The sequence below is a fragment of the Thamnophis elegans genome, chromosome 8, assembly GCF_009769535.1.
Source record: "Thamnophis elegans isolate rThaEle1 chromosome 8, rThaEle1.pri, whole genome shotgun sequence".
Lineage (NCBI taxonomy): Eukaryota > Metazoa > Chordata > Lepidosauria > Squamata > Colubridae > Thamnophis > Thamnophis elegans.
Genome location: NC_045548.1, coordinates 45170948 through 45196012, shown reverse-complemented (window position 1 = coordinate 45196012; position 25065 = coordinate 45170948). Strand labels below are relative to the sequence as shown.

Sequence of the window (25065 nt, the reverse complement as noted above, 5' to 3'; positions counted from 1 at the left end):
GTGCCCTTTGCTTTTTAGCAAAAGATGTTCCATAATTTGGCTGTTGCTTTATTATAATTTTGAATAATGATGATCTTAATTAAATGAGTGATTTGTTACCCCAATGCCCCTATTACCTTCATTTTCCTCTATTTTAATAGTATTTAAGCTTGTTGCTATAATTGTTATGATTCAGTCAAGAAGCATCTTAATATCAGTTGCTGAATGATTTAATCAGAATCGGATTCTTGTACATTGCTTAAGGAAAGCAATTTTCTGTTTTAGTGTTACAAGCTTCACTTGCTATTTTGGAGCTTATTAGAGGGGCTTATTAGAAGTGGCTGACGTACTTTAATATGTAAACAGCTCAGTGAATAGCTATATTAGGAACCTTAGCATATATGAACACAGAAATTAGAAACCATTTTGTTCTGCAGTATTGATGTCAGGCTAGAATTTTGTTGTTGTTGAATGCATATGTAGCTTTCAGCAGAAAATGAGTAGTTGAAATATACCAGAACTGAAGTTATCCATATTTGAAATGATTTTAAATATAACAAAGTGCAGATAGATGCTTATAAATACCATTATGATCATGAATATTAACCTTGCACCTGTGATAAAAAGTTCCTATTGGCACCTCTTTGCTTTAAAGAAATGAACAATGTTGGCTTTCAAGAAGACATTGTAAGGTTATTCATTTTTCTAATATATTGCTTTAATGTTAATATGAAAACATAAAGTCTATAGTATATTGAAACAAATTAATAACAATTGAACAATTCAGTCCATTGTCAAGCTTCTGCTAACATGGTAGTCAAATGTGGCCTGGAAGGATGAGGCATAGATAAAAGGGAACACTATTTCCCATTTGAAAGATCTATTCAGATTTCTTGGGTGTAATAAACATTACTTATCTATATACATGTGAAAGGTACTCAGGGGACAGTGGCATTGAAAAAAGTGACTTATGACCATTTTTCACAGTTCCAACCTTTGCAGCATCTCCATGATCATGTGATCAAAATTCAGATGTTTGCCAACTGGTTCATAATTATTACCCTTGTAACATCTCAGGGTCATGTGATCACCTTTTGCAATTTTTTGACAAACAAAGCCAATAGAGAAACCAGAGTCACTTAACAAGTGTGTTCCTAACTTACCAACTGCAATGATTCACTTGACAACTGTGGCAAAAAGTGTTGTAAAATGGGGCAAAATTCACTTAACAAATGTCTCATTTAACAACATACTTTTTTTCTCAATTGTGGTTGTAAGTTGAAGACTAACTGTATTGCTTTAAAATGGCTAACATGCGATGATGAGTCTTTTTAATATGTATCCACAGAAGACATACTACTAGTGAAGAGTTATATTCTCTGTCTATCATACTTCAGCTATAAACTATACAGTACTGGGAAAAGGCCTAAAAAAGATATTTTAAGCTCTAGATTTGTGCACATGGAGTCAGGTGATACCAGGTCTTGACCTGAAGTTTTTAAATTGATCCAAAAGCAGACTAAGGTAGGAAAAATGATAAGGCTCCAGTTTAGAAAACCCAGTTCACATTTTCTAAACCCACTTATCAGCATAAAGTATATTCTGAACTATCCTATCTGAAGTTTCCGGATTTTCAGTTCCATTGACAGTACATTAACAAAATGATAAACTCCCACTGAAATTAGAGGTGGGTTACTGCCGGTTTGGCCTGGTTCAGCCGAACCTGTAATGCCCCAGAGCAGCTAAGAGCGAACCGGTACGCCCGCCCATGTATTATACTTGTTTTTATGGCAAAAGGCTAATTGCGCACACGTGTACAGCGTGCAGCGGCTGTGCAAGCCCCGAAATCATATGGTTGTTACAAGGGCGGTGGATTGCGCACATGCGTGTATCACGAGTCAGGTGCATGCACGAGCGGAATGCATGCACGCACGATCAGCAAACCAGTAGTGAAGGTAAGTGCAACCCACCACTGACTGAGATAGCTTAAGTAAGAATAGCATCTCATTTAACCATATGTCAGACATTGGCAAATTTTGTACGCTTGTAGAACTAATGAATTCCATAGCCACTTATCTGAAATCTATATTATGATTATCCATACCTGAGTTTTGAAATTTTTGTATGCAATAAGCCTAATCAGATTCAGTTAAAATATAGCATATTTTAATTGTAGGTTTGCTTAATTTAATATATTTTATTTTTACTACTCAATTTTTTCAATGTGAACTCAGACATTCCATTGCATAAAGCTTTTCAGTTATATGTTAGGGCTTTTTTTTCCTTCTGTTCAGTTCTCAAAGTTTGCCTGGACAGGTCTAAGGTCCCCACGGTTTTCTTGGCAAAATTTTTCAGAAGTGGTTTGGCATTGCCTCCTTCCATGTCTGACAGAAAGTGACTTAGCCCAAGGTCACCTAGCTGATTTTGTGCCTGGTAGGATTAGAACTCACAGTCTCCTGGTTTCTAGCCTGATATCTTAATCACTAGACTAAACTGGCTTCACTAATATTTATCTAGAAAAATTTAAATCAGAAACACAAGTCAGTCTATAATTAGAGAACTAAGCTATTAACAGTGAAGGGTTTTTTTCTTTCTATGAATAGCAAAACAATGTTTTTGGGAAATTATTTGCAAAATAATCATCCTGGGATATAAAGAGAAATGTACATATTATGATAGCAGGAACACATTATTAAATTATATAGACCATCTTATATGCTTATGCTTTTCATTAAAATATATTATGATGTTATGAATGGCACAATTCAAATGCAAATGAAGCATTTTAATAGTTGAATATTCCTTTGTCAAAAAAGCTGTTCATTTAATCATAATGAAATGTTTCATTTTACCTTTCTTTTTGTTTTATTATTTTTAAGAAACATTGAACTTATAAAACTGATGTTGAACTTCTCCACACAATATAGAAAAATAGGAAATAGGGCACAATTTATATAATGAAATAGAAATGTGTTGATGAGGCAGCTCCATTCTCTATACCAAGAATGGAAGATGATGAGTTGAGAATTTCCCTACTCTTATCTAGTTCATTGCAATAAAGAAATGTTGAATGTGTTTCACTTTTATTTATTTAATATTAAAAAAGGAAGGAGAAGGAAGACGCCTCTCTGTCTTACCCAGTTCTGTCTTTAGAGTTGTAACTGATTTACAAGTGCACTCAGTATAGTTCTTGGAAATAGCTTCTTGTTAGGAAATTTCATTTTTGTTGTTTATTTTTACAAAATTGTGCTCAAAGTCAGAACTGTGAAAGAATTTTACAGCTGACTCATCTAATCTGTTATGGTCTGTTAAAGTATTCAATACAACATAATTGTGGTCAGAATGGTGTCTGTAGAATACATTGTTTCTCCTTTAATTTGCACTGTGTAAATTGTGTTCCAAAACAACCATTCCCCAAGGCTATTTCTTTATAGAAGCAGTTTTCCAATCTAACTTTTTAACCAGGCCAACTATTGAAAGAGAGGAAGACATGTGATTGATTGTCCTAGTTAGGTGTGCCTTTAAAATCAATAGATTAACTCACTAATTGTACCTATTTTTGTCATTGGATTGGAGAATGACCAACATAAATTAATTCTTTAATATTCTGAAATAAAAATAGATTGTGTGCGTATTTACAAAGGAAACTGTTAAGACATATTAATTTGATTCAGCAACTTTGTACATCTGAAAACTGAAGAGAAAAATACTTAAAAGAGAAGAATATTTAAAGAATAATTATAAATAATGGTATTCATCAATTAAGATTGAGGATTAAAACTATAAGTGTATTTACGGTAATTACATTTTGTAACATTTGAATTTTAAAAAAACGAGATACCAGAAAACTAGATATGGACCATTAATCATTGTGGGTTTTTTGTTGCATTCATTTTTTTCTTTTATTTTGTAATACTGTTTTTCAACTTTCAAGTTTTTGTATTTTAATAAAGTGAGATTAGCAATAGGATTATAATTACTTATATTATATGCTCAATTTCAAGATGTTCTCATGCTACATGTATAGAGGATGTGGATAAGTGTATGCTGTCACTATTAAAGCAGAAACTTTTGTTTAGTTACTGATAACAAGGAGAGATTGGAAACAAGCTATGTTCTTTCCCCCAACATCTGGTGGAAGCTAGATTGTTCTCAATAACTGTAATTGCATCTTGAGAGCTTACCCAGATAACATTTTGTTTAATGTTCATGAAAAAAGATCTTATATTTCCTATTTTAACAGTCAGAGGAAAACTGACTTTTTAAAAACATTAAAAGCTTACCCTTGTATCAGAAAAGAATATCAGTGCTACTAAGATATTTGGCAAAATCATATTTTTTCTTATATGCCTTATACATTCTTTACACTATTTTTGAATGTCTTATACTATATATTTTAGTGCTGCTCTGTAGGCCATTACGTTTTATATTAAACCATTTTAATATAACTATTACACTCTGCTGACTTCTTTCATTGAGTAAATAGCAAATACCAAGTTTAACCAATGCATCCTGTGGAGAATAATTGTAATGTGGTACTTGAATACTTCATGAAGTCAAGAATCAACAGAAACAAACATCTTAAACAAATGTTGTAAATGGTGGCATACACAATACGTATTCCCACTCCCTTGGGAATAAATCTCAATTATGTCCCTGATATTTTCCTCTGACACAAAAGTTTATAAAAATAAGAATTTTGTGGAGAGATTCTTTAGAACTGTGAAAATGAAAACACAAGATGATCTAAAATAGTAATAAATGATATCAAATTTTAACAAAATTTTATAATGAAATGTTTTCAGTTGAATATTGATCTGGCATCTGGTCATTGACAATCATAACAATTATCAAGTTTCAATAGTGCACTTGTGAGTTAGGAAAGAGATGCAACTTGAAAGTTAGCAATTGGCAATGAAAATCTAATTTTAGCTTTAGGTTTCACATATTTAAAAGTCATTAATTAGTTTTAAAAACACTCTCATTCTTTGAATGCCTATTTGGGTTGACTTACACATGCACATACATGCCAGTATGTCTTCAAATCCTGCTTGCTTGAAAAAATAATATGAATTAGAAAAATGATGTGTTTTTCTACTGACTTTTCTGTGTCTTTCAGTTGCTGATATGTGTTTAATATGAGTGGAATTGGTGAAAATTCCTCTGACCCAGCTCGGGCAGAGTTGAGAAAACGTAAGGAATGTCCTGATCAACTTGGACCAAGGTTAGTTTGGATTTGAATGTGAAGTTAAGTCTGCATTTTCATGTTTCCAAAGCATTATTGCCTTGATATATAACAATTGATGTATAGATTCTCATCATAATACTTATTTGCTGAAGAGTTTGGCTTTTTTTTCTTTGTCCATCTGTGCAAAGTATAAAGTTGAGTGAATATTTTAAAAAGGAACAGGTCTTCAATAAATTAAATCTTCATTGTCTTGAACAGTGAGCAACTTCTTATAAAGCAAACAAATGTATGCAGGAGAGCTGTTTCCGAAGACGCTGCAGGTAGTCTGTACAGTATTTTCCAGCTGAAAAGAGACAAAGCTATTCAGTTTCACACCTTGAGTTTTTGTTTGCCTCCTAATCATTCCCCCATTGTTTGGAATGATTGAGTTTCAGCTTATTGTCTTAATACACATTGAAAGTAATTCAGTTAATTTTTCCCCCCTACTCTGCAAGCAGATCAGAGATATTGGAGAAAAAGAGATTTCAAGAAATACTGTAAGTTGTTTGCAGAGTGTGCCAAGGGTTGATTGTGTGCTCATTGCTTTTAATGGTAGAAGAGTAAACAACTTGATCTCTTTCAATCCTTTTCTCTCCAATGTCTTTGCTCTAGGGTGGAGCAACCTCCACTATAGAGCAAAGGGTGGGTGGGGAAAAAAAGAACTGAGGTCTTGTCAGGCTCAAAAAAACCAAGACCCCACATGAAGTTCCAACTAAACTGATTTATTACAATTCGTGCCTAGGCATAGGAATCTATTCAACTAACAGTTAACACTATTTTTGCAATAGCTAAGGATCAGTGGAATTCAAGAAGGAGTTGATTAGTATGTATGTGGCTACATAGAGACTCTAGTCTCATTTCTCTTTTGACTCTGCCCCAAGATCTGCCACTCCTAATCCTGTATCTACTTGTATAGCAATCACTGTAGCATGGACTTCTTACAATTATGTGGATTTCAACATTAGGAATTCTCTGTCCTTATCATGTTGATTGGCTGCCAAATTCTGGAAGGCAGTATTTATATAACCTATAGAGCCCAAGCTGTTCTAAAGTATTAATTGGCAGAAGTACTTTCTTATGTATCAAAACATTACCTTATATGTTGCAGGCTAAAAATAAAGTATATGGACATTTATATTGTCCATTAATGTACATGCTGTATCTTCATGACTAGTTGTAAATATAAACTTGGGTATTAAAATGGATAATTATGAGGCTGTAATAAAAAAAATAGTTTTAGAAATTGAGACATTATCCTTTTGTGCTGGTAATATCAATAAATTAAATTTGCTGGCTAACTAATTCGAATCCAGAACAGGATTACAGGTAGTCCTTCCTTAATTACCCTAATTTACATCAGTAAATGATGCAGTCATTAAGTGAAGCATCACATGGTTGCATAGTTAGCAATAGCAGTTTCAGTAGTCCTGATTGTAATTGTTAGATAAAGTCAGCATTGTTGTTAGGCCAATGCCTCACATTTCTGCCCTGCTGTATTCACCTCAACTTGATACCCACCTACTTAACTCTCCGCATCTCAGTCCTTTTGGCCACCCTGTGTTCTGCTGACTACTCCTGCCAGCCTCAGCTAAACTTCTTCCTCTTTTTCCTGCTGCTGATAAGGCATTTTGATCACTTTGGCTGGTGAGGATTGGAGAAGGAAACAGTTAAAACTCTGAAGTGCCCTACTATAGTTTCATTGTAATCCACATCTGGAGTACTGTGTTCTGCAATAAGCAAATAGTTTTGTATCTAATTTTCTACAAATAGTACTGCTTTTTTTTAAAAATGGAATATCTTTACAAGATATTCATTTATTAATGGATTAATTTTTCCTGTATTTTGCTACTCTGATTAAAACTACTCTTTAATCAAAGACTCTTTAATAACTTTAAAACTTTCTTCCAGTCCTAAAAGAAGCACTGAAAAGCGTAATCGTGAACAAGAGAATAAGTATATAGAAGAGCTTGCAGAGCTGATTTTTGCTAATTTTAATGATATTGACAACTTTAACTTCAAACCTGACAAATGTGCAATCTTGAAAGAAACTGTGAAACAGATTCGTCAAATAAAAGAACAAGGTAGGGAAATGGTTTTAAGCATCTTGCTCTCTGTGTGTGTGTGTGTGTGTGTGTGTGTGTTTCTATCAAAACTTGGGTTACCTTAGTATCTCCTACTTGAAATTGTTAAGCTCACGAAATATGTTTTCATCCAACAGTGTTGAATTCTATAGAAATTAAACTGAATAAAAAGTAATCAGCAGATTGAATCTTCAAAATAATCTTAGAAGATCGGTTTAATAATGTCATTGCCACACAAATGTTTTATAGCATCTTACAGCATTGTACAATTATCACATTATTGATTTATCAGTAGTCAATAGACCCCAGGTGACATAATACCCTGTTATAAGTCACTGTTATAAAAATATGCTTCATTTAGAATGAAGGGACAGATCTTAAAATATTTCATAAATTAGGAAACTTAGAAAATTAATATGTTAATATTCTTAAATTATCTTTTACAGTCAAATCTCTTGAGGCACAGTAGACCTGAAAGCCTTTGTTCAAAATGCTTCTAACCAGAAACTATGAGATTTATTGCAGAAATATCTGTATTGCATTAAATTCAAAGGAGTTTCCCAGAATGATTAGAAATAGATATGTACAACTTAGATGTGATACAAAAATATATATAAAGTACAAAAAGAATACATACCACAGCAACAATAATTTTGACAATGTATGTGTATGGGTAAAAGAGGGAGAAGAAAAGAGGGGCCTGCTTGGCTGTTAGTGGTTAAAAAAGGCTAACACAAGTCTAGGCCACAAAAAGATAATAAAAATTATTAGTGTGGTGTTGATGCTTGATTGGCCTCTTAAAATGTGTTATAGCTAATTTCTGAAATCATCCAGAGCTTTGTAATATAATTTTTATTAAAAAATATTTAAGTATGAAAAATGTTCATTTTCTTTAGTGAAAATTGAAATGTAAAATAACTTGTTAGGTAGTTATAAATATGAATTTAACAGAATAGCAGAATTGGAAGGGACCTTTGAGGTCTTCTAGTCCAACCTCCTCCCCAGGCAGAAACACTATACCATTTCAGACAAATAGTTAGCCAATCTCTTCTTTAAACCTCCAGTGTTGGAGCATCTGCAACATCTGGATGCAAGTTTTTCAGTTTCAGAATACTGAGATGCCTCATATTCATTGTTGAAACTGCTTTCTTTCAAAATATTCTAAACCACTATAGCAATCAGATTTGCCAGGATATGGAAAAACTATAGGATTAATCCTCAAATTAAGTTAAATGGTGGAAATAATTTAGTGAAATTGAAATCTTAGTACATATTTTAATAAGTGTATTTATTCTGAACAGGAATATTCAATGAAAGATTTGGAAATTTACTAGTAAACAGTTTAAGAATAAGTGGAATTAACAACTGACATATATGCCACTGTGTTGTAGTAGTTAAAGTGCTGAACAGGCTTGGGGAAATCCAAATTTGTTTATCATGTTTAGATTTCACATGGTTAAACCAGCATATGGTAGTTATTGACTTAAATCCAAAAGCATAAATAAATTTTAACAAGCATGAAAATATATGACAACATCATAATTACAGGGTCTCTTCAAGTTACAACCATTCATTTATTGACCATTTAAAACGGGGGTGTCAAACTGAAGGCCTGGGGGCCAGATACAGCCAGCGAGGTGCTTAGATGTGGCCCACAGGAAACAGGAAAGGACCGGCTGGCAGAGGATTGCAGGAGGCCATCACAGTTGAAAATAGAGCTTGCAGTGGCCATGGGTGGCAGTCCCAAGCTCCGTTTTCATTGGCAGAGGGTTGCAGGAGCCCATCACAGCTGAAAACGAGCTTGGGAACCTGTTTTCCTGGCAGAGCGCTCAGGCCACTATAGGCGCCCCCAACACGAGTGACATCAAGGTGGCCATGCCCATCCCAGCCCCCTGAGGTCAAACACAACCCTGATGCGATCCTCAATGAAATTGAGTTTGACATCCCTGATTTAAAGGAATAGCAGCACTAAATGAAATACACTTAGTGCCAGTTCCTGAACTGATGGCCATTGCAATGTGCCTGCAGTCATATGAACACTTGACAGCCCTTTTGCATTTACAATTTCAAGGACACTTCAGTTCTCGCCACCCACCTATTTTTCCCCATCTCTGCCTTTTTTGTGCCCTGCACCACAGCTCTCCTCATAGGCATAGCTACGGCTGCCCTAGTAGAGGTCCAAAACCTTTAGCACTCTTGTCAGCCTCCCCAAGTAAGCCAAGCTGAAATGAACCAAATGAACTATTCCTACTTTATGATAAGGTTATATTAAAAACTATTACAAGTCTGATAGTATAAATCTGCCACAGCCTGAGATGTTATAGAGGTTATTTTCTTAGTTTCGCTCTCTGGTCTTTATGCAACTTTGGTCCATGCCGTCTCGTGTCTCAGCAGCATCTCTTCCCAAATCACACCCACATACCATTACAAGCATAACCAGCTGCCATCATCACCCCCAAGTCTCTACTTCTGCTCCTGCAAAATCACTGGCAAGGAAAACCATCTCAAGACTCATGCCATGGCCAACCACCACAGTGGGACAGCACAAATCCCTGGCCACCCCAACTTTTGCCAGCCCTACCAACCTACATTTCACTCACTTCTATTAGCCTGTCAATTTTATGCCTTGTGCTCACTGGCCATACTGCCCTGTATTTGCTGACCATGTCAACTCCAACTTCTGGGTCTCTTCCACTCCTTATGAGGCATGCCCAGCCTGTTCCTGTGTGACCCAATGGTTGGCTATGACAGTCTTTTCCGGAGGTCATGCACTCTGTTCTTCAAATAATATCCACCTTTCCTGTGATGCTTTAGTAGACTTCTGAGGCCTTTTAAAGCCTTGTAAAAAGGGTGTGCCAACTGTTTTCCAAACCATCTGTAGGAGAAACACAGGGAAGATTAGCTGGAGGTGGCAAACCCTGGCAGGGCCAAAAAAAATGCAGAGCAGCAAGGCTAACAGAGGCAGTGGAATGCAAGGTAGCCAAAAATGCAGAGATGGGAGCGGGAAGATAGATAGGTTGAGGGAAGGTCAAGAAGAAGTCGTCCCTTACCTTACTGAGGCTCTAAGCTGCCAGGGCTCAAGCCAGGAATGCTTTGGATTGGAGTGGTCCTCACCTAACAGTTGGTGGGGTTCAGTTAATGATGGTAACAGAGCATGCCGGGATTGCCGTCAGTCAGAAATGTGGTCACATGACATCACACTTTATAGCTGCATCACTTTGCAACAGAAATTTTGGTACCAATTAGTATTATAATTTAAGTGCTACTATATATATTGTATTTTTCAGAGTATAAGACGCACCTTTTTCCCTCAAAAAAGAAGCTGAAAATCTGGGTTTGTCTTATACACTGAATACAGCATTTTTTGCCTCCTGAAACCCTGTCTCCTTCACCAAAATAGCTTGAAGGAGGCTTTCAGAGAGTTTCTGGGGGCTGGAGAGGGCAGTAATGAGATAAAGGGGCTGTTTTTGCTCAATCCCCCCCCCCCCAACCCTCAGGAGCACTCTATAAGCTTCCTAAAGGCTTTGACAAAAAACGGGCCTGTTTTCACAAAAAATGGACCATTGTTTGCTCATTTTGCCTCCCCTGCCCCCAGGAGTACTCTACAAGCCTAAGGGCTATTCATGCCCTTTTTAAAAAAAAAAAAAAAACTTTTTTGGGAGGTTTGCAGAGTGCAAAAACTTTTTTTTTAATTTGCCTCTTCAAAACCTTGGTGCATCTTATACTCCGGTGCGCCTTACACTCCAAAAAATACCGTAATTGAGAAGTAAACATAGTAAACAAGCAATAGAAAATTCAGGTGGATCTCTATCAAAGAAACTCAGTGAGTAAGTTTAAGTTACATTTTCTTAATAAAAAATAAAAAGTAAATGGTGGATTCCTGGAAAATAAAACATTTTGTAAATCTAAAAATTCTTAATGAAAAACACAGTGGTATAAATTACTAACAATGGATTTCAGAAGATGAATGCTTTGTACATAATATATATTCTCAAATTCTCTATTTGCATAGAGATATGAATGCTTCATCAATAGTATTTCCCTATAATTTTTTTACTTTGTTATTGAACTATCAAACTAAACACGGAGAAATGTCATATAGTATCAGGGATGCTTACCGTAAGTATATCCTTCATTTAAGAGGGGATCTATAATTCTTCCAATAGATGACAGATTTATTTATTTATGTTGAAATATTAACTAAATAGTGCTTGAAGTAGTAAATTGTATTTACAGTTAGCTGCATTTAGAGTGAACTCTCTAAAATGAATCAGAATTAAATCCACTAATTACTTTAGATATACTTCAAATATTGTTAGTTTGGATCCAGTTCAATAAGAGTGCAGTATAATCTGACATTGGTGGCAGTTAGCAGATTAGCAGTTCATTATAATAAAATTTGGTTATTATACTTGATTCAGTTTATATTTAAAATCAGCCTCTCCCTGTGATTATGAAAACCACAAGAAGAGTGATTAATTTTAAAAAGTCATTATCTGTTACAGCTGCAATGTGTTTCTGGAACTTACGTATTTTTGATTTTTCACAGTCACTATTTCTAGGATATAAATTGGATATTCTTTTCCAAATGGAAATATTTCCCATTTCTGCTTCTGTAGCTGGGAATGGATACTCCATTCATTTCCATTAATTTCCATTAATTCTTTTCCTATTTTAAATAGTTTGTAGTTCTTCAGGTATCCAGATTAAATTTGGTTTCCATTCAGCAAGAATTTGACAGTAGGATGAATTATCATTATATATGTCCCTTTGTTCTTTGATAACATGCACATTAAATATAAATTATCTATGCCCATGATGGCAAACCTGTGCCACACATGTTGCCTGGCACACCCGGCTTTGGCTGTTTGTCTTTCAGGTTTCTGGCTCGCATGTGGGTGCAACAATCAGCTGTCCTTCATGAGCATGGCAGTGCCAAAAACCAACCTGTGCATGCATGCCAGCCAGCTGATTGTTGGGTGCGCTAGAACCCAGAAGTTCAGCTTTTCCGGAGCACAGCCCCGACAAGCACACTGAAAAGTTTGGCTTTTCCGGAGCACAATTCCTTCGCAAGTGCGGCAATGCCAAAAACTAGTCTGTGCATGTGCTAGAGCCAGCCAATTGTCATATGCGCTATAACCCGGAAATTCAGCTTTTTCAGAGCATGGCCCCGACAAGCACAGTGCACACATGTTTCATTTCCACAAGACGAAAAGGTTTGCCATCACTGATCTATGCTATATCTACCCAAAACAACCAACAGAATAAAATATAAAAATCAATTGTTATTAATGTTTTGTAATAAACAGGTAGTCTTTGAATTACAACCATTCATTTAGTGACCATTTGACATTATGACAAAACTAAAAAAAGTGACTTATGACCATTTGTCACACTTATAACCATTGCACATACCCATGGTCACTTGATCAAAATTTGGCAACCGATTCATTTATATGATGGTTGCAGTGTCCCAGAATCACCTTTTGTGATCGCCTGACAAGCAAAGTCAATGGGGAAACCAGATTTATTTAACAACTGTGTTATTAAGTTAACAATTGCATTGACTCACTTAACAACTGTGGCAAGAATGGGGGGGGAGAATGGGACAAAATTCACTTAACAAATGTCTCACTTAGCACATAAATTTTTGGCTGAGGTGTGATGATTCAAGGATTATCTGTAACTTTAAATTCAAAAATATAAACCAAAATATATATTAAAATGTAATTCAGGCAACATAAAAGTAAATTTAGAACCACAACAATAACAACATCAGTGAATCTGCACATGAGCCATAAAAATATTCATTAAAAACCAGTCAAAATTTATTCAAACTTTTTAAAATATGCCAAGAGAATTTTCTTGGGACAAAGTTCATAAATGTATGGCCACAAACTTAAGATGGCTTTGTCAGAAGTGCCCAACTGTCTAACTGATTTTTAAAATGAGTCAGTGAGAAGTGATTCCTATTCTGGCGTGACTGTAATATGTGCCTTCGTTACTGTAATATGTGTCAGATGCTGCTTCATTTAATAATCAGGAAAGAAACCACTCAACTCCATTTGTTTGAAATTAAGTGTACTTTTACTAATTACAAACGAATAGTAGCGAAGCTAAGCTGAATCTGGTTAATTAGGCGCGAAAGCAAAGAATATCATGTATAGTTCAATCCCCTCCCCTTGGCATCCCAGTCCATAGTCCAATTATAATTCACCCAACTGTCAGGTGGGAGATACCTTCAAAAAACATCACCAGGGTAGAATGCTGGACAGTTAACCTTGGCGGGAAACTCCCTTCCTCCACATGCGCAATGAAGTCAGGCCAGCGTCTAGAATCTTCCTCCAGCACATAATGATTCCCCTCCCAAATACCATGCCCCCCCTCCCTGTTTCAATGGCAGCCAAAACAGCAGCAAAGCAGAGGCTGACAATATGACTTTGTTATTAGACATCACTTAAGACTTTAAAAGATATATCCATAGTCCATGAAACATGTCTCCATTTGCTGCCTGCCAATTGATTGTTGAAGCTCTGATTGCCCGGGATCTTGTTCAGGATTTGCTGTTTTAATATTCTGTGATGGGAAGAGCAAGTTAATGACCTGCACTTAGGGAAGAGCTCAGGAGGTGAAATGGTGATTCAACACTGGTAATATGGCCAGGTTTTGGTGTTTTCTGTGCTGTTTTTGTTTCTAACTGCCAAAAAAATATCTGGACATATTATATAGTTTCTAAATGTTCCCTTCTTTATAAATAGCAGAAAACCATATATTTGCTTTTATCAAAAGTTAGCAGTGTGGTTCAGGCTGCAACAAAATGAGGAACAACATGTAACCTTTGGGAAGCAAATTGTATATTTTATTCAAAAATGGCCATAGCTGTTAATATACTTGGTAATATACTACATATTGTATATTTGTATAGTGTAATATGCCTTTGCATAAAGGATATCCTGCGTAGGGACTTGTCCAGAGAGAAATGTTATCCTTTTAAGAAATTGAAAATGAATTTAATTCTACATACCCTGTTTCCCCGAAAATAGGACCTCCCCGGATAATAAGCCTTCCCAGAACATAGCAGCAGTCATGAGGTGACCATGCTTGCCGCCTCCTGCACCTCAAAAATAATAAGATCTCTCCAAAAATAAGGCCAAGCGCTTATTTCAGGGGTCAAAAGAAAATAAGACCCTGTCTTATTTTCAGGGAAACACTAGTTTAACACTATCATGAGCCCTTGTGGCACAGTGGATAGAATGCAGAATTGCAGGCTATCTCTGCCCACACCCAGGAGTTCGATCCTGACTAGCTCAAGGTTGACTCGGCCTTCCATCCTTTCGAGATTGGTAAATAAGTACCCAGATTGTTGGAAGTAATATGCTGACTGTAGACAGTTTATAGAGTGAGGAAAGCACTGTGGCACATTATATAAATCCAAATGCTACGTCTATTGCTTTGAGAATAGGAAGTGTAAGTCTGCACACGATACGTAAACATCCATAATATAAGAATTAAAATATATAAAAAGCAATGCTAGTAATTTAATCCAATACAAAGACTCCTATCATCAGAATTCTTTATCATCTTCAGAAGAGCTCATATCTGCCATTATGGAGTAATGGCTCCTCTTGGTCTCAACCCCTCTAATTTCATAGTATATCACTTAATTTGCAAGCAATGTAGGTATCATTTAGGTAATGCAAAATCACAGTTTCTGTTCTAGCAGTAGTAGAATGAAATGTTCCTGTTGGTATGTTCAGTTAGATTTGTAAGTGTGAAATTGCAAGTGATTTTGCTAATATAGCTAGATTGTATAACCAGGAGACTGATTGTTATTGTAGTTACTTGAATGATGTTTTCTCTTTTTTGACCTTCCTTGAAAGTAAGTATAGGGTTCAAGATAAATGTAATCTTATTTCCACTTTTACTGAGATCTGTTGTTTTCTTGCCTAGCAACTTAATTTAATGCATTTTAAGGTTATATGTGATACAGTTAAAAGGTAATGCTAAAACTTTAATGCATGCATATAAATTTGCATGTGTTTTAAAAACTATTTTTCAAATAGGTTTGTTTAATTTCATTTTTGCTAGTATAGTAAATAATAATTTCTATAATTTCTGTGACTTGTTGAAAAATATTTCTTGAGTTCTGCAGAAGAGAACTGAGAAATATAGAGTAAATATAATTATTGTTTTATTCAGTATTATTAAAAAGAAATTCAATGCGTAAGTATTTGGCACAGATCTAAAAGATAATCTGATTTTCCTATTTCCATTATTCACTTCTTTATGAACTAAAACATAACCAAAAGGAAAAATTAGAATAAATCCATAGAAGGTGAGTAATATGATATTTGGATTTCTGACAGGTTTTTGTAATATCTTTTCTCAGAATGAACTGCTTATTTATTGGCCCATAACTACAGTATGTGTAATTGCATGAGTATTCCACCTTGATTTCAGATCATGAAAGAATGAGCAAATTGTTATACCTGTGAATAGATACAGTGAATTTCCGATACCTGTCTAAACCTCACACAACTATTTTCTTATTTGGCTTTTAAAATTGTCTATGATAAGCAAAACAGACTTGCAAATTGATTCTTCATTACAGATCACAACAAATATATATATATATATATATATATATATATATATATATATATATATATATATATATATATATATATTTGCAGTGTACAGACGTTCTGGAACTTTATACTGCATAAAATAAGTATAGCTATAGTTAATAATAATTGTCAATGAATTGTTAGGAAGACTTTTTTCATATGATAATACAATTTTAGCCCATGGTTTCTCATCGAGTGGTCTCATTACACACTAAGCATGCTCAGTTCACTCAATAACAAATAATAACCTCACATTATTTCTCTAGCTCCATATTTTACATTACACTAAACTTCCAGATGTTGAGTAAGATAACTTAATTATCTGATAATCTATGCACAGAGACGATTAAATAAATTATCCAGCATTAATACCAGTAACGGAACAACTTTCAGAGTGTGACGTTTTTCACAGATATTATACTAACATAAAATAAACTATATGCACATAGGTTGCACATACATTTGCACATTGATTAAAAGGACTGTCAGATTAGAAAATGTACAATCTATGCAAATATTTTGCTCCCCTTTATCTTTAAGATTAGCTATGTAACACCAGTCTAGAATAAGAAGAATAGCAGATATGCACCTTAAGAACCAGAAGTTACAGGATCAAAGATATCTGCCACTAATGGTTTCTGGCAATGGCTTTTACTGATGTCGTAAGGCAACAGATTGAAGTTAAACAATAAGGGAAAAATGAATAAGGCTGAAAATTGAATAAGGGTGCAATTGACTCCTTGATGTTTGAGGATTTGCTCAGTATGTAGTAATTTTTAGCAACAAATATGTTCATAATAACAGTCCCAGTTGTTTTCTGTTGTATAGGCAATTGCCACACTTGAAGGCAGTATCTATGAGATTGTTTACTGAATAACAGAAGATGCCGTGTATTCTGTTCGATGTGTTTTCATTTTTAATTATAGGTAGTTCTGCCACATACTCTATGTTGAATTTATTCTTAAATTGTTACTAACTTTGTTGTTTATAAAAGCATGAAAAATTCTTCCTGCCAAATTGAAGCAGAAGAGACCTGAACGTCCACCTCTTTCAGTAATTTGACTAATAGACTTCTACTGGTCTATAGGACAGCAATAGCTAACCTTTTCTACACGTGCTACAAGTGCCCAAACCAGAACGTGTGTGCCAGAGCACCAGAGCCACCTGGGCTTTGGGTTTCTGGCACATACGCACTGGCCAGCTGGTCTTCAGGTTTTCTGAGCTCACGCCAGAAACCAGAAAATCAGCTGGCGATGGTGTTTGTGCCCACAGAAAAGGCTCTGTGTACCACCTCTGGCACACGTGCCGTAAGTTCTCCATCAAGGCTATAGGATTTATGTTTATAAGGACTAACAAGTAGTCCTTGAGTGTTTTAAATTATACATATTATTGCACTAATTTGCTTTTCAAGAGGAATAACTCACCTCCAGGATTTAAAGAGATATCAGTTGATATGTTTGAAAAAACATGAAGAAATGGAGGTAGATTGAAGTGTATCTTGGGAATGGAATAAACTGACGTTTTAGAGCAATTTGTTAAAGAGATTATTGATATGAAGAAATGTATGTATGTATGTATGTATGTATATCAACATTTATTCTAAAAGAATGCCCTCAAAGAAATTAGAAATACGTCCTAATTTACTACATTATTTTATAAAATTCTTTTTCTGAATGCAACATATGTGTTTTATCATTGTTATATATTTGACTGAAAGAGATCAACATTTTAAATGTATAGAATTCTAACATACTTGAGGATGCCTGCCTTGTTATTTTGCAAACTGAAAAGTGATTGTCAGCAAAACAATGAGGCAGCATGTTTCCTCTTTGAAGGAATATAAAATTAAGAAAAGTTATCTTCAGAAATAATATTACCTGATAAGAGACCAAATTACATGGGCACAATATAATTTTATCCTGGCTCACTTTTGGGAAACTATTTATACAGTGCTTATAACACATCAAGATCTCAAAAGAATCTGGGTGGTATATTATATATATATATTAAATATCTCTGAAAACCACTAGTGGCCAAAGGTTCACCAAATAGTATAGCACGACTTGTTTGTGAAATATTAAAAAGATAGAGGCTACATAGACCTTCAGGGGTAGAATTACACAAAATGGAAACTGCTACATAGCAGGTATGTTGTCTAGCATACACAATTTCTTTGTAAAAACTTTCTTATTTGTTTGGTGCATGACCTTTGAATATTCTTAAGTATTCTAACATTTTCTCTGGAAAGAAATAATTAATGAAACTTGATGAGCCTATGGGACCTGAGTTTTGGTGCATCTTATGTTTAAAATCATATACAGAATTAATTAATACCGTATGTCCAAATATATTTCTTCCAGTCTATAGAGCTGGCAACATATCATGATAATAGAGTTTTGGATCCTGACTCTTAAGGAATGATCCCCTGTATTTTTTCTAGCATATTTCACTTGTTCAGTGACAGTTCTAGCCATTATTGGTTTGCAAACACTGGTATAGATATATATACTGATTCATATACTGAATGAAAGCATTTTGTATAATCTCGGTAAGGTAACTTTTTCTCCTAATAGAATCCAATATGTTAAAAGTTTCAGTGCCTCTCCACTGTTATCCAGTCCTAATTAGATGTATTTTAAATATTATTTTCCAATTTCTTATGAGCTATTGTGCTTCTAAATATTTGCTATCATGCTTCTAATGTAAAAATTGTTTTATGATTTTTCAAAGAAAGACAAGTGAACCTATTTATCACAACCTCATGTAGCACATCCTGCCAATACAGGATGCAAATTCTACTGGAAAAGAGTCACTGACTTGCAAAGAATGAGCCAGCTAGCTTTCAACTCATGGATATCTCTTGGATTAATCCATTTACCCCCCTAGTTTACACTTGCATCGCTAAGGATAAAAACGAAATCAAGACTGTATTCTATTCTCAGCCATTAGATCCGTAACACAGAGAGAGAGAGAGAGAGAGAGAGAGAGAGAGAGAGAGAGAGGGAGGGAGGGAGGGAGGGAGGGAAAGGGAGACGGAAATAATTAGAAATGTAGTATCATTCATAGTTTAGGATTGGCTGGTACAACCTTCACTCAGCAGATTTTTAGACACTTTCATTTGCTGACAGGAAAGACTGCATAAAGAAGGGAGTGAAGCAAATCTTTACCCTTAAAACTGATCTCAGTAAACAAACTGGGGAATAGTGCAGCTGTGCTTTTAAAATATGCACTGCAGGAGATTTCAGCAAGCTGATGATATATCGTGCATTAATGTTGAAAAGATAAACACAATTGGAGATTGCAGGAAGGGCCTTGTGTTTTAATGTTGGCAGAATGCTTCCTAATGAATAAGAATGTGCTGCTGGCTTCACAGTGCCATATGGCAGCTTTTCTAATTTTAGTTCAGTACAGATGCATAATTCTCTCCCTTGTTTTTACCTTCTAAAATCATTCTGCAATTGTGTCTTTTTTGATAGCAATATTTTGGGTTTTTATCAATAAGGGTGCCTGTTGCTGTGTGCAAGTCTACGAAGGTGTGTTGTAAAATGTAATGAGAAGGTATGTTGTTTTTTAAACAAAAGGTAAACATTGTTAGGGAGAGTAGCGTTCCTGCTGAGACTGGAAATTGGAACAGCAGCAAATAATTTTATAAACTCTTCTGAAAAGCTGAAATCTTGTGAAAATAATAGACATTTCCCTGCTGATTGAAATACTAAGACATGATTATTACAAGCTTTTTATAAGATTTTAATGCAGTGAACAATAATGCAATGAAAAATATAGTGAAAAATAATATTAATAGTGAATATGAATAATGTTTGAATATTTCCTTATACAAGACCTGTTTGTTATCTCGTCAGACTCAAATATTTATGAAAGTGTTTGATTTTGGGGTTTTGCCATTTTGTTTTAGTTGAACAATATGGTGGATTCTTATTTAGAATTATTTGAAGTTTAGTACATAAAAATAAATCCAGATACATCAAATATAATCATGTCAATATTAAATATTTTAAATGATTGTATGCTCTATCGTTCCCATTTTGCTCTCAATCCCCACTGTAAATTGTATTCATGAAATAGAATAAAAGGATTTTTAGATTCTGTGGAAGCTTAGTAGAAATTTGTTCAAATATATATTGCAATTATGTAAATATGCTATTCTATTTTCTTGCAACTTGTACAAAATTCTTATTTTTTCTAGTTTTATAATCTTGTTAGTTTAATAAAATTGGGTTGAATTAAAAATACAAAATGTAAATTAAAAATTAAGTATGTATTTAAAAATTGCTCCATTTTCTTTGAGATTTAATATATGTTAAATTGTGTTGTATATTTCTTCTGAACTCTTTGATATGAATACACCAGATAATTATCTCTCTCTTTTTCTTTCTCATTCATTCACACCCATGAATCTATTCACAAGTAAATAGGATGGCATCATAATTATCTAAACTTAATGGAATATATTATAAATCATATTTTGTATGTGATATAGCTATTCTTTCATGATTAATGTTTTATATTTTCTAGCCTTAACTCTTATCCAAAAGCTTTATATTTAGTTCAGTAATTATAATCAGTGTGGGATTTCTGGCTTTCCACAGATGTAGGAAGTGTAAATTGTTGATGCAAGTAAAACATTATTAGTAAATCTTGATTTGCCAGTTAGTCTTAAAATGATGTGTGGATCTCACATTTATTTTTAGCAGCACTATTTTTCTTTTGCTTTTAATAGCAATAATTTGCTTTTATCCAATAATTTGCATAATAATAAAATCCAATAAAATTAGATGATCCAATAGGATTTGTAGTGAGTTTATATAAGTTCTAGTTGAATTATGGAATCATTTGGCTGGTGCATGCACGCACATGGCTCAACTTCCACTCTCTTAGGTAAAAAAAAGCAAATTGATAACTTTGCACCAGTCATGCCCTTTCAGTCCTAGGAGGTGGGTCTGACAAACCACCTCCAAAAATGTTGCTGAGAAAACTGAGGCGACTAATCCATGCAGTCACCAGAAGACAAGGCTGACTTCAAGATATTCGCCATACTGTATATATGTATATAAACTTTTCTCTACTTAAGGAATGTATTATTTGTAATATTTAGGGTGTCCCTTTTGTGAAGAAGCATCTCGAGCTAGATTCCAAAGTAAAAACCTAAATATTAGTATATTGTAATAATTAATGAACTAATAAAAACATAGCAATAATTTTAAAAAATCACATATTCCTCTTCTAAACTATTTGAATTCAGTAAGTAATTACAGATAAAGATCCACTAAAAGGTTATTCATGAGAGTTCAAAGACAAAATATGTATTCATTAATTCACTGTAATGAATTCCTGATAATAAATATGTACCACTGAAAAGAGACTACTGTGAAAAAAAAACCTTTTCTTCATACACAGTAACCAGTTTGCTTATAATATTTGTACTTGATAAACACTAATCTTGCAGGCTCTGTCTGAATGAATTTTAAAATGGTGATTGATTCCAACTGTGTTCGTGATATCCATTTTCTATAATACATATCAAATGTAATCTTACATATTACACTGCACTCTGCTGTCTTGCACTCATTACCATATACTATAAAGTATGTATTTTTTCCTCTCTTTTTTGTGTGTAGAGAAAGCAGCAGCAGCCAATGAGGATGAAGTGCAGAAAGCTGATGTGTCATCCACAGGTCAGAGTGTAATTGACAAGGATGCACTTGGACCAATGATGCTTGAGGTAAAGTGCTGAAAGTTCTAATATTTAGAATTATTTCCAATATTCCATTTGATTCAGCAAGATAACAAATTTGGATTTTGTTTTTGCAAAAGCAGTATATGATAAAATCTTGTGTGATCCTAAAAACTAGCATATGACACAAGCTTTCTTTGTAAAGTTAGCTTTATGAATTGTAGTTTATGGGCTGCATGGATTGTAAAATTCGAAGGCAGTACAATATGCAAACAAATATAATAAAATTTTGAATATATGACACGCTAATTTATGTTTTTCTCCATGTTATTTTTATAGTTCAGCTTCAGAGCACTCTGAAGGATTAATAGTTAACTTGCATTGTTTTTCTATAGTTTTCTATAGGAGAATATACCTGTTTAAATAATAATCTGACTCAAAAGTATAGCAGTAAATAATACCTCACAGTGTAAAAGATATGATCAAAGATGCTTAGGAAAACAGTATCTTATGTAAAGAATTTCTGCATGAGAAAAACAAATACAGCATCAGTGATAACTCTAGTCATTTCATATTCATAATATCAATTATATTTATAATTAAATGTCATTAACAAATATACAAGCCATATGTACCTATACATAAAACAGCAGGCTATTGTTCAATATATATATATTTTACTCCACTTTGAAATGATTTGATTTCAGCTAATTGAGTGGGCAAAATTGACATCCTCTAAATTTAATTCCAATAAATCAAGTACCTAGTTCTCATAGATGCAGAAAAAGAAAATAAATATTTCCTATAATTTATTATGTCATTTGTCCTGCCTGATAGTTAAGATCTGAAAGATTTGTAGTGCAGACATCCCAGCTGTCAGAAGCTCATTTAACTGGCGTAAAGAATAGGCCTTCTACTGTGTCACTTCTAGACTACAGAATGCACATCTTTAGAACTTGCATTTTATCCTTTCTGTTTGTCTTTAGAAAATCAACTAGAACATAGCTTTTCTGTATTTTAACTATTGACATTGACTGATAACTTCCGCAATAAGCTGAATCATATCATAAAAGAAATCATTGATCCCATCTTTTATTGTCATATAAAAAAGCCAGAATTCATATGGAAAATAAATTACTGATAAGTAGAGATAAGAAAGGTTAGAATAACAACTCAGTTACCACAAGATACTGCTTCCTTGTTCATTTTTATTATATTATATTACATTACAATTCAAGGGGTTGGAAAATATATTAAATATTTTTTAATATTTCCCAAAATATATTAAATTCTTGTTTGAGTTTCTCAAAATTGCAATTATATCCTTCTGAATTTTGGGCATTAAAAAAAAGATACCCAATAGCAAATCATCCTGATACCTTTTCGAGTTTTGTACCATTGAGGTCCCCATTGCAAACTCTTTTCAGCCTAGCAAAGTTAAATCTATCTAATGATTTAGTTTGTTCGGTCCAACCTGCCAAAATAGAAAACTATGCTATTTGCAAAAACAGGTATATTTATGACTCTGCCTAAAGACAGGATTTCTAAACCTAAGACAAAAAAGCATAGATTTCTGTCACTTCAGTGCTACTTTATGCTAAAATCTGGGAGGGGGGAGATTAAAAGAAAGATTTTATGCATACCAATTTGAATTTATGGCGAGACATTTGTGCATCTAGATTACTACCAGAATCTTAACATGGTTTTAGTTTTGTGAGTCACTAATTAAATTAAAATAATGCATATCTGTGTTTATCGACCAAGGAATAAGATTAGTTAGGTACGGTGAGGCTTCTCTTATATTTGCAGCCTAAGTTATTAAATATGCTTTTAAATGTAGCTTATTTTTCAGTATAAATAATTCAATATATATTATGACAAATAGTTTTAGCATTTAGATATTCATAATTCCATTGATCTCCCAAAATTTCAGGTTACATTTTAATTTTCCCTTCATGCTCCAGAATTTTGCAACTAGCTTTTCTACTCTACTTACTCACTAGAACAGTGATGGTGAACCTTTTTGGCACCAAGTGGCGAAAAGGGAGCACACACACTTGTCTGGACTGCAACCCGGAAGAAGGGCACATGCGCGCGCCCAAAAATAAACTTCTGGTTTCTGGCACACGCATGCATGCTGGCTAGCTAGTCTTCCGGGTTTTTGGCACACGTGTACATGACGATCACCTGCCCAGTCGCATCATCATGCAGGAAAATGGAAGACCAGCTCTTCCAGTTTCTGGCACTGCCACACACATGAAAGCCAGATGATTGTCACAGGTGCATGCGCACAAGAAACCCCAGAAGAGAAATGGGTGACACTGCACGTGCCAAGCAACATGGCTCTGTATGCCATTCAGGGGACACATGCCATAGGTTCGCCATCATGGCACTAGAACTTTGTATGTTAGATGTGTTAGATTATGTGTCTGCTGAAAACTCACATAATAAATTTAAGCCATGTATCTTTTCTTGTTCCCAGCACAATATAACGCAATTCAGCATTATTTCTAAGCTTTAATGTTCAGTCATCTTTGAATCTGTGCTCAGTCACGTTTGTATCTTGTTGTTAAGCAGAGTAACTTGTGTAAAAACTTTCTTTAATTATTTTAATAAAAAGGGATGGAAGCATTTACCCCTTGTTTTAATAAAAAAAAAATCAGACAGCTTGAATCTTAATGTTACAATGAATAAAATCTTGCTCCTTTTTAAGAGATTTCATAAAATAGTAATAGTATTGCTTTCATCTTGTTCGATTCTCAGCAGTGCTTTAAAACATTGTTTCCTAACTTCAGGCCCTGGATGGATTCTTCTTCGTAGTGAATCCAGAAGGTAATGTGGTATTTGTATCAGAGAATGTGACACAGTATTTACGGTACAATCAGGAAGAATTAATGAACACAAGAGTATATAACATCCTACATGTTGGAGACCATAATGAATTTGTCAGAAACCTGCTGCCAAACTCTCGAAGTAAGTGTTCTAAAGATACATGTTGTAGTGAATATGTTTTTCTTTACTTTTGTATTTTTGTTTTGCCATCATTTGATTTCATGACATAAATTCATCAGGGATTAGTAATCTTTTCAGACTCTGGGTCTCATAATAGAATTTAAAGGACTAGCCGTTAAATCCATGTTTCAGTGCACCATAACTTTGAATGATTACTGAATGAATGGATATAAGCCTAGAACTTTCTTAGTCAGATGGGACCCACCGATGGTGATGGGCACTTCTGAGCATATCCAGTGAAATCCTTAAAAATTAAAATGGATGGATAACAATGGTATGCCCACCGTGATCTCTGAGATCACACACACACATAAGCCTCCCCGGCTACACACACCCAACCCACATTTCAAGGCAGAGTTCACCTCAGATCATCAGAGTACAGCAGGAAATGAACATTTTGTTTTTTGCTGGGACTGGTCATTGTCCATTTCAGCTGATTGGCAGGTA

At 34.4% G+C, this 25065-nt stretch overlaps 1 protein-coding gene across 1 annotated transcript in view; it reads left to right on the top strand.

The window, feature by feature from the left end:
* NCOA2 (nuclear receptor coactivator 2) overlaps positions 1–25065 on the top strand; it is a 132671-nt gene that overhangs the window by 69221 nt on the left and 38385 nt on the right. The window contains 4 exon segments of the mRNA XM_032222794.1: positions 5099–5203; positions 7115–7287; positions 21551–21654; positions 24402–24579. Of these exon segments, the coding sequence (XP_032078685.1) occupies positions 5118–5203; positions 7115–7287; positions 21551–21654; positions 24402–24579 (541 nt within the window). The 5' untranslated portion in view covers positions 5099–5117.